Genomic DNA, 11,429 nt, shown 5'->3' on the forward strand with positions numbered 1-11,429 from the left:
CCTACAAACTTCCCTCAACATCACTGGCTCTGCTCTCTCCTGGCTCAAATCATACCTCACTGACAGACATCAGTTCATCCACGTCAACAACTGCACCTCCTCCACCGTCCCCCTGCTTCAAGGTGTCCCTCAGGGCTCGGTGTTTGGTCCTCTCCTCTTCATCATCTACTTACTCCCCCTTAGTTCTATCATTCATCATCATGGTCTCCATTTCCACTGCTACGCATCTCCACAAAATCCATCACCCCAGCCACCCGCTCTACCCTCACCAACTGTCTGACTGAACTCCAATCATGGCTGCAAGCCAACTTCCTCAAATTCAACTGTGACAAATCTGAAATAATACTCATCGGCCCAAAATCCTTCTCTACAGCAACACAAAACTTTACCCTCAGCATTGACAACAACACCCTCTCTCCCTCCCCATTCATCCGCAACCTTGATATCATCTTCGACAATAACCTCTCATTTGAACATCACATCAGCCTTCTGCCTTCTTTCACCTCAGAAATATTGCCTGTCTCCGTCCATTACTCTCCTTCTCTGCCGCTGAAACTCTCATCCATGCTTTCATCACCTCAAGACTCGACTACTGCAACAGCATCCTCTACGGCTCATCATCCAAAGTCCTCAACAAACCACCTCCTCACCCACACCAGCTCCCGTGAACATATAACCCCTGTCCTGCAAAACCTACACTGGCTCCCTGTCCCGTACAGAATCAACTTCAAGATCCTCCTCCTCATAATGTAAATCATCTTTGAGAGCTGTAAAAGCGCTGTATAAATAAAATGTATTATTATTATTATAACTTCTTCTCTGATTCAACTCCTGTGACCTCACAGTGACCTCACCTGTTGTAGGTGTCACGCTCGTCGGTGCGGCAGTCGTCTCGCTTTGTTTCTCTGCACAAACATGTGGAACAAACAAACAAACAACAGTCATGTTTGGATCCATCTGAGTCTGACGTCTCATCAGATACAGCTTATTCTCTGATTCAACTCCTGTGACCTCACAGTGACCTCACAGTGACCTCACCTGTTGTAGGTGTCACGCTCGTCGGTGCGGCAGTCGTCTCGCTTTGTTTCTCTGCACAAATATGTGGAACAAACAAACAAACAAACAAACAAACAACAGTCATGTTTGGATCCATCTGAGTCTGACGTCTCATCAGATACAACTTCTTCTCTGATTCAACTCCGGTGACCTCACAGTGACCTCACAGTGACATCACCTGTGATGCGGATGCTGTTTCTGTCAATGACCAATCCCGTGCCCTCGGCCTCCTGAAGCCCCGCCCTCAGCTGCTGCTCCACTTCCTTCACATTAATCAGCTGATTGAACCAGAGGTCAGAGGTCACCACCACACTGCCCTGACTGAAGACATACAGATCAATGAAGATTCAATGATCAGCTGGTTGCTCAATCAATCAATCAATCAATCAATCAATCAATCAATCAGTACACATCATTCATGAGCTGCTGCCTCCAGCAGTGTGTCTGTTAGGATGAAACTGATTGATTATTTATCAGTGATTAGTCAGTGATTAATAAGTGATTGATCAGTGATAGATATATCTGACCTGAAGTCTAAAACCTGACAGGACTTAAATTCCAGTCTGAGCTCGCTGTGACCGAACGCCTCTGACACCTGTCAGCCAATCAGAGAGCAGACTGTGATCAGGTGACTTCACATAGACACATCATGTGACATCATTTATTCCTGGTCAATAACTGATCAGATCAGTTATTGATTACAACTTATAGATCACACAACAAATCAGCTGAGGTCTTTTGTAATACTCAGTGTGTACTTCATAGAGTGTACTTTATAGTGTGTACTTTATAGTGTGTACTTCCTAGTGTGTACCTCATAGAGTGTACTTCATAGTGTGTACTTCATAGTGTGTACTTCATGGTGTGTACTTCATAGTGTGTACTTCATAGAGTGTACTTCATGGTGTGTAATTCATAGTGTGTACTTCATAGAGTGTACTTCATAGTGTGTACTTCATAGAGTGTACTTCATAGTGTGTACTTCATGGTGTGTACTTCATAGTGTGTACCTCATAGAGTGTACTTCATAGTGTGTACTTCATGGTGTGTACTTCATAGTGTGTGTGTACTTCATAGTGTGTACTTCATAGTGTGTACTTCATGGTGTGTACTTCATGGAGCGTACTTCATGGTGTGTACTTCATGGAGCGTACTTCATCGTGTGTACTTCATGGTGTGTACTTCATGGAGCGTACTTCATCGTGTGTACTTCATAGTGTGTACTTCATAGTGTGTACCTTATAGTGTGTACTTCATAGAATGTACTTCATATTGTGTACTTTATAGTGTGTACTTCATAGAGTGTACCTTATAGTCTGTACTTCATAGTGTGTACTTCATAGTGTGTACTTCATGGTGTGTACTTCATGGAGTGTACTTCATCGTTTGTACTTCATGGTGTGTACTTCATCGTGCGTACTTCATGGAGTGTACTTCATCGTGTGTACTTTATGGTGTGTACTTCATGGTGTGTACTTCATCGTGCGTACTTTATGTTGTATATTTCATAGTGTGTACTTTATAGTGTGTACTTCATGGTGTGTACTTCATGGAGTGTACTTCATCGTGCGTACTTTATGGTGTGTACTTCATAGTGTGTACTTTATAGTGTGTCCTTCATAGTGTGTACTTCATAGTGTGTACCTTATAGTGTGTACTTCATAGAGCGTTCTTCATATTGTGTACTTTAGTGTGTACTTCATAGAGTGTACTTCATCATGTGTACTTCATAGTGTGTACTTTATAGTGTGTACTTTATGGTGTGTACTTCATATTGTGTACTTTATAGTGTGTACTTCATAGAGTGTACTTTATGTTGTGTACTTCACAGTGTGTACTTTAAAGTGTGTACTTCATAGTGTGTACCTTATAGTGTGTACTTCATAGTGTGTACTTTAAATTGTGTACTTCATAGTGTGTACCTTATAGTGTGTACTTCATAGAGTGTACTTCATCGTGTGTACTTCATAGAGTGTACTTCATAGAGTGTACTTCATCGTGTGTACTTTATAGTGTGTACTTCATAGTGTGTACTTCATAGTGTGTACTTTATAGTATGTACCTTATAGTGTGTACTTTATAATGTGTACTTCATAGTGTGTACTTTATAGTGTGTACTTCATAGTGTGTACTTCATAGAGTGTACCTTATAGTGTGTACTTTATAGTGTGTACTTCATAGTGTGTACCTTATAGTGTGTACTTTAAAGTGTGTACTTCATAGTGTGTACCTTATAGTGTGTACTTCATAGTGTGTACTTTAAAGTGTGTACTTCATAGTGTGTACCTTATAGTGTGTACTTCATAGAGTGTACTTCATCGTGTGTACTTTATAGTGTGTACTTCATAGTGTGTACTTTATAGTGTGTACCTTATAGTGTGTACTTCATAATGTGTACTTTATAGCATGTACTTCATAGTGTGTACTTCATAGTGTGTACTTTTAGTGTGTACCTTATAGTGTGTACTTTATAGTGTGTACCTTACAGTGTGTACTTTATAGTGTGTACCTTATAGTGTGTACTTCATAATGTGTACTTTATAGCGTGTACTTCCTAGTGTGTACTTCATAGTGTGTACCTTATAGTGTGTACTTCATAATGTGTACTTTATAGCGTGTACTTCATAGTGTGTACTTCCTAGTGTGTACTTTATAGTGTGTACTTCATAGTTTATACTTCATAGTTTGTACTTCATAGTGTGTACTTCAGTTTCTGTACTCAGTGTGTCTGCCTTTCAGAATAAAAGCTGATGATTTCAGCCCTTTAATAGCCCTTTTCCTTTCAGAATAAAAGCTTGAGGTCTCACCAGCTGTTGGACATCGAAGGCCAGAGATTTAAACTTCAGGCTGCTGGAGTTTTTCAGCTCGTCAGAGAAAACTGCACCGTCTGTGATCACCATCTGACCACTCAGCACCGCCGGCTCAACGCCACCTCCACACACATACAAACAACGGCATCAGTTTCTGATCTCTGATTGGAGACAGACGGGATCATGTGATCTGTGTGTGTGTGTGTGTGTTACAAACTACTGGAGCGATCAGCCTCATGTGTTCTGTCTACAGGTGTATAAAGGCTTGATGACGGACGTGTTGAGGTTGTGACGGACTCACAGTCAGACTCTTCATCACACAGTCAGACTCTTCATCACACAGTCAGACTCTTCATCACACAATCGGACTCTTCATCACAATCGGACTCTTCATCACACAGTCGGACTCTTCATCACACAATCGGACTCTTCATCACACATTCGGACTCTTCATCACACAGTCGGACTCTTCATCACAGTCGGACTCTTCATCACACAATCGGACTCTTCATCACAATCGGACTCTTCATCACACAGTCGGACTCTTCATCACACAGTCGGACTCCTCATCACACAGTTGCACTCTTCATCACACAGTCGGACTCTTCATCACACAGTTGGACTCTTCATCACACAGACTCTTCATCACAATCGGACTCTTCATCACACAGTCGGACTCTTCATCACACAGTCGGACTCCTCATCACACAATCGGACTCTTCATCACACAGTCGGACTCTTCATCACACAGTTGGACTCTTCATCACACAGACTCTTCATCACAATCGGACTCTTCATCACACAGTCGGACTCTTCATCACACAGTCGGACTCCTCATCACACAATCGGACTCTTCATCACACAATCGGACTCTTCATCACACAGTTGGACTCTTCATTACACAGTCGGACTCTTCATCACACAATCGGACTCTTCATCACACAGTCGGACTCCTCATCACACAGTTGGACTCTTCATCACACAATCGGACTCTTCATCACACAATCGGACTCGTCATCACACAGTCGGACTCTTCATCACACAGTCGGACTCTTCATCACACAATCGGACTCTTCATCACACAGTCGGACTCTTCATCACACAATCGGACTCTTCATCACACAGTCGGACTCTTCATCACACAGTTGGACTCTTCATCACAATCGGACTCTTCATCACACAATCGGACTCTTCATCACACTGTCGGACTCTTCATCACAGTCGGACTCTTCATCACACAATCGGACTCTTCATCACAGTCGGACTCTTCATCACACAGTCGGACTCTTCATCACACAATCGGACTCTTCATCACACAGACTCTTCATCACACAGACTCTTCATCACACAGTCGGACTCTTCATCACACAGACTCTTCATCACACAGACTCTTGATGTTGATCATCTGCAGATGATCTGACAGGTTCTGATCCTCTGATGTCAGGAACCACATGAGATCAATAAGTCCAGGTTTGTGTTATCTGAGTGTACGGGAGCCCGGGAGGGACAACTGAAACTCTTCTTTGTCTGTGAGGGATTTATTGGACAATGTGTCCCACGTCTGTCTCTAGACAACCTGTTCACTCTGTGAGACATGATTGACATTTAAATATAAATTTGATTTCTTTTCTTTTTTTTTGGTTGTTGTTCAGACGTTCCTTTGACAGCGCTAAAAAACATCTCGTTTTTATTTCAGATTATTTCATTGTGATGTTCACCTGTGATGTCAGGTGTCTTCAGACCTCGTCCTCAGACCTGGTCTTCAGTCCTCGTCCTCAGACCTCATCTTCAGTCCTCGTCCTCAGACCTCATCTTCAGTCCTCATCCTCAGGCCTCATTTTCAGTCCTCGTCCTCAGATCTTGTCTTCAGTCCTCGTCCTCAGTCCTGGTCTTCAGTCCTCGTCCTCAGATCTCGTCTTCAGTCTTTGTCCTCAGACCTCGTCTTCAGTCCTCGTCCTCAGACCTCGTCTTCAGACCTCATCCTCAGTCCTCATCTTCAGTCCTCGTCCTTGTCCTCAGACCTCATCCTCAGACCTCGTCTTCAGTCTTCGTCCTCAGACCTTGTCTTCAGTCCTCGTCCACAGACCTCATCCTCAGACCTCGTCTTCAGTCCTTGTCCTCAGACCTTATCCTCAGACCTCGTCTTCAGACCTCATCCTCAGTCCTCATCTTCAGTCCTCGTCCTTGTCCTCAGACCTCATCCTCAGACCTCGTTTTCAGTCCTTGTCTTCAGTCCTCGTCTTCAGTCCTCGTCCTTGTCCTCAGACCTCATCCTCAGTCCTCGTTTTCAGTCCTCGTCCTCAGACCTCGTCTTCAGTCCTTGTTTTCAGACAGTCACCTGTCCTGTTGGACAAATACATGTCCTGTTGGACAGATACGTGCCCTGTTGGACAAATACATGTCCTGTTCGACAGTCACCTGTCCTGTTGGACAGACACATGTCCTGTTAGACAGACACATGTCCTGTTGAACAGTCACATGTTCTGTTGGACAGATAAATGTCCTGTTGGACAGATAAATGTCCTGTTGGACAGACATGTGTCCTGTTGGTCAGATAAATGTCCTGTTGGACAGATAAATGTCCTGTTTGACAGACACGTGTCCTGTTGGACAGACATCTGTCTTCTGTCTCCTTTCTAACGTGTGTTTAACACACCGGAGAAAACAGCCAGCAACAAAGCAACGCCTCTTGCATTTTTGAAAAGGACACGCCCTCCTGGAAATGTGCGCTCCGCCTTTTCTCATCCACAAGGACACAAACACACAGAGAGCTTGAAAATGGATGCCGAGAGATTAAACTCCGTTTTATCAAACGTGTGCTCAGTCCACAAGATTGTCGAAATGAAGGACTGACTGTGCATTCACACCAAAAGCGTCATGGGCGTTATAAGCGGCCGGCAGCCATTCATTTTCAATGTACGCTTGCTAGGAAGGGCGTCAGGGTCGTCGGCTGCAGCGGGCGGCGCGTTGCCAGCGACCAGAGCGTCAAGTAGAAGTTGAGAGAAGCTGAACTTTATGCAAATGAGCAGCGCCGCTGCCAAAGCAGCAGCCAATTGCAGACCGGGATTCGGGTACGGAGGTCTGGGCTCTCCCGGAGCTGTACGAGCCAGTGAAATTCACCGTGGAGTTGCCGTGTTTGCAGGACTCTGTGGACCCAGACGGCCCGATGGCTCCCGGCCCCGTGTTTCCTCAGCAAATATGCCGATGCAACAAAGGAGGCTTCCGAAAGTGCGATTAATGAGCTCCCGCTTATTTACCACCAATTACATTTCTCAGTGGTCCTACGTGCCAACAGGAGAGTAAAATCATAATTATAAAAGACTCATGAAGGCTATATTGACTGTGTTTATTAGAGTTATTTTAATTGTGCAATGAAAGTCATGGATAAAACAAAGTGAAGACATATATGATATATTTGTTCATCCTTGTAAAGTGAACAGCCTGGACACATCTGCAGCAGCTGGCCCCGCCCCTTTGGCCACTACAGGCGCCTGCTGGAGCTGCTGCCAGGCAGCACGATGCCAGCGACCTGAGCGACCGCTGGCGCTCATGACGCTTTTGGTGTGAATGCACAGTTACAGCAACTTAAGCACTATTCGGACAGAATTAGTTTTACATGGGCACGTGGGGTAATGTCACTTTACCACAGGACGTCGGTAATATTAATGGCCGATTCGCATGGGATAAGAAATATCAGTAAAACTACTACAAGTGGGAGGGGTAAATCCATTCACGCACCTCTGTCCCCTCCTGCCGTCATGTGCGTATGATGGGACTGTCAAAAGCACCATGAAATTGAGTTCTAATATTTTCAAATTAATTTAGTAGAGTTCGAATAATATTAGAATTTATTATTATTATTATTATTATTTTTTTTTTTTTTACAAAAACACAAAAAATAAGATGCTTATTGCTGACGCAATATGAACGTGACACTCGGATGAAAACACCCGTTCTGACCTCACTGAAGTGACAGGTATGATCAACTTCTGCCTCGCTATCTGAGCAATGTTTGGATACTTCAGTGCGTAGTTTTCCACCACATGAGTGGATCCTGGTCGGCTCGTAGTGGTGTCTCATTCTGGTAACGTTTCATCTCTTCTTCAGAAAGGGTAGGCAGGGAGGCAGCAGGTGCAACACTCTCCCTGTATGTCTCCCCGAACAGGTCACACATCGCGGACAGCGCAGTGGGTGGTGTTGGCACAGCGGGCTCCTCCGTCGGCGCCCGCTGCGTCCCTCTCTGGCCCAGCTTGTGTGCGAGCCATCTCCGCCCGAACGGGATTTGCCGTGATATACAACATTATTGATAGTATTAATTAATTATTAATGATATTGGAATTATCAAATTTAGGTTCAAACTTATAAAAAATATACATTAATATATTCAAATATATTTCGAACTTAGAATTTTTTTTGCCAGCCCTAACACACATGTTTACTGCTGGTCTATTCGCACGGGATTAGTATTACCTGAGGTAACTGTCCGGGACCCTTTTACAGAAGGTAAAAGTCGCGGTAATGATTACTGACATGGCACATTTGGACGGGACTAAAATCTCTGGTAATTATTACTTTACCCCACGTACCTATGTAAAACTAATCCCGTCGGAACAGGGCTTTAGTTTAAAACTTTTAACGTAGTCGGACTATGTTTACGAGCACAAGAGTTCAGCGAGCCACCGAAGGACCACCCTGCCGATTTACTATTGGTTCTGCAAAGAAGGGAGTTTTTTTTAAACTCTGAAATTGTATCCGCCCATCTAAACACAAAATCAGGGAGAAAGTCATCAGTCTTTAGTTAAGCAAAGCGTCTAAAGACTGATGTCTACTGACTTGTGAGTCTACACGTCTGATGAAAACGTCTTACCTTCAGTCTTCAGGCTGATCCACGACAGGACGATAAGTCCAACACAGCAGACGAGTAGAAGAGACACCACGATGGCGAGGAGGAACTCCAGAGACGACAGATTGCGCTTCATCCTGACAGCTGCAACATCAATCAATCAATCAGTTAGTCAATCAATCAATCAATCAATCAATCAGTCAATCAGTCAGTCAGTACCAAATAATTGATATAAATATGATATAAATCTATAATCAATAATCTGTGTCGTCGTCTCGTCAGACAGGATGTAGCGGTCGGTCACACACTGCGTTTCCTGTGACCTCACATTAACTGTTTTTAAGCAGAGCGTGCACGTGTTCCTGAGCGCCTGTTCTTCAGGGCGTGGCGGCTGCACCTGAGATAACCTGAGGTCAACATTTGGAACACAGCAGCTTGCTGCATGTCATGTGACAAGGACCGACCAATCACAGCCCGCAGATATCTGTGTTTTATATGTTTGTAGGTGATCATTGTTCCCATCGGTCCCACAGAGAGACAGGAAGTAGATCAGCTCTGCTCTCAGGATGTCAGGTAAACAGGCTGTGATATGGTGGTTGTTACAGTTGCTTAGCAACAGACACAACCTGCTGCTGTGTTGTTTAAAGCTGGAACAGAAAAACATCAGAGCGGCGCCCAGCGGTGACCTCACGTTCACCAGGAGGTCAAAGACGCAGCGTGTGAACGACCTCTGAGGAGTGTGTCCTCCGTCACAGACACAGGTCATTGATCCTCAGACTGACTCTTATTGATTATCGATATAAAGACTAAACACATGCAGATCTATGATCTATAATCAATATTCCGACAGAGACTCACCTGCTGCAGACCTCAGATTAGCCCGTCTGACTCTGACTCCGACCTGACATCAGCTTTATACAGCTCAACATGATTAATGACTCTTTCAAGGTTCAAGGTTCAAGGTTCAAGGAGTCTTTATTATCCCCGTGGGGCAATTTGTTGTACAACCAGCAGTAATAGACAACAATGAATAATCAAGCAACAATCACTCAGACAACAATAAATAACAAGAGACAACAGAAAATGAAGAGCAGGTCAGTTACTTATTCAGGAGAGCAATGGCAGCAGGGGCAAAGCAGTGTTTTAATCTCTTAGTCCTGCATTTTGGCAGGATGTACCTACGCCCTGACAGAAGCAGCAGGAATTCACCAGCCAAGGGGTGGCTCTGGTCCCCAAGGATGGAACGGGCTTTGCTTAAAGTTCTGAGCTCGTAAAGGGCAGTGAGGTCATTCAGGTTAACACAACTCGTACAATACCCTGCAGTCTGTTTTTGTTTCTGAGGGAGAGGGAGCCGTACCAACAAATGAAGGTGAGGATGGATTCAATAAAACAAGAGTAAAACATCTGCATTAAAGTGCTGTCAACATTAAAATTACGCAGCTTCCTGTAGAAATACATGCGCTGGTGGGCCTTTATACACACAGCATCAACTTGAGTCTCGAAGGTCAGCTTGTCATCTATACAAGTCCCAAGGTACTAATTGTTGACCAGCTCCACTGCTTCATTCTCAATCATAACAGGGGAGATGATGTGGGATTTTTTCAAAAGTCAACCAACATCTCTTTAGTTTTTGCTGCATTGATATGTAGGAAGGAAGGGCTGCACCAGACCATGAATTCCTTCACTACAGGTCCATGCTCCAGGTCGTCACTGCTCAGAAGGGACACAATGACAGAGTTGTCCGCAAATTTAACGGTGTGTCGCCCCACATGTTGACTCTGGCATTCATTTGTGTATAAAACAAATAATAAAGGTGAAAGAGGTGATCCAGTGGAGGAGACAAGAGTGTCTGACAGAACACCATTAACCCTCACATGTTGTGGTCTCACTGTTAAAAAGTCAGTAACCCAGAATATAACACCAGGATCAATGTTATGGGAGTCCCTTAGTCTCTCTGCTAAAATTTTTGGCTGAATACAATTAAAAGCGGACGAGAAATCAATAAATAAAAGACAGGCGAAAGACTTCCCTCAAGATGAGTTAAAACAAAGTCCAGCAGGGTGCCAACTGCATCTTCAACACCTCTGCCTGACCTGTAGGCAAACTGCAGTGGGTCCAAGTTATTTTGGACACAGGTCAGAAGTGAGTCCTTCACAATTTTTTTCGAATGACTTCATAACAAGGGAGGTCAGTGTGACAGGTCTGTCATTTAGTGATTTTGGAGATGCAGATTTGGGTACTGGAACTATAATAGAATTCTTCCAGAGTGAAGGGACCTTGTGAAGCTGGAGGGACGTTGAAAAAATAAAACTAAAAATATGTGCCAGCTGGACAGCACAGTTCTTGAGAACCCGACCTCCAATGCCATCCGGGCCTGGACTTTTCCTCTCCTTGACACGCTGAAAAAGTCTACAAACTGTGTTCCTGTCAACAATGGCTCCTACCATAAGCTTTAGATTGCTTCCACAGGAGACCAATTCACATGCCTAAAACTGGCCATAATATGATTTTGGTAAATAATGATTTGTGTGTGAAAAAAGCAGTACTACTACTAAAAAAACAACAGTGTTCTGTGAGGAGACAGTGTTTTTAAAAACTGACAGTTCATTAAAATCACAGGCATTCAAACGGTTGTAAAAATTGTTCAGTTTGTTCGAGAGGACCAGATCAGGCTTCCCATTAAGGGATATGTTACACTTCTTGTGTTGCGTCCCCATCAT

General features: G+C 43.9%; 1 protein-coding gene across 1 annotated transcript; it reads right to left on the reverse strand.

Annotated features, from left to right (window-relative positions):
- Positions 1 to 693: 693 nt before the first annotated feature.
- On the reverse strand, positions 694 to 9,577 carry LOC126388044 (enteropeptidase-like). Its single transcript, XM_050040934.1, has 8 exons — positions 9,568 to 9,577; positions 8,734 to 8,853; positions 3,864 to 3,988; positions 1,584 to 1,651; positions 1,235 to 1,377; positions 1,039 to 1,089; positions 855 to 905; positions 694 to 767 (listed from the first exon to the last, which is right to left on the reverse strand). The coding sequence occupies exons 2-8, from the start codon at positions 8,843 to 8,845 to the stop codon at positions 694 to 696; spliced, it is 624 nt and encodes a 207-aa protein (XP_049896891.1). The 5' UTR covers positions 8,846 to 8,853; positions 9,568 to 9,577.
- Between the last annotated feature and the right edge of the window lie 1,852 nt (positions 9,578 to 11,429).

The sequence above is a fragment of the Epinephelus moara genome, chromosome 3, assembly GCF_006386435.1.
Source record: "Epinephelus moara isolate mb chromosome 3, YSFRI_EMoa_1.0, whole genome shotgun sequence".
NCBI lineage: Eukaryota > Metazoa > Chordata > Actinopteri > Perciformes > Serranidae > Epinephelus > Epinephelus moara.

Excerpts from the sequence above, each read along its gene's own strand:
- LOC126388044 (XM_050040934.1), bottom strand. The coding sequence starts at position 8,845 with ATGAAGCGCAATCTGTCGTCTCTGGAGTTCCTCCTCGCCATCGTGGTG. Across the intron at positions 1,652-3,863 it reads CCTTCGATGTCCAACAGCTG|GTGTCAGAGGCGTTCGGTCA; the intron begins GTGAGACCTCAA and ends ATTGGCTGACAG. Across the intron at positions 1,090-1,234 it reads AAACAGCATCCGCATCACAG|AGAAACAAAGCGAGACGACT; the intron begins GTGATGTCACTG and ends ATATTTGTGCAG.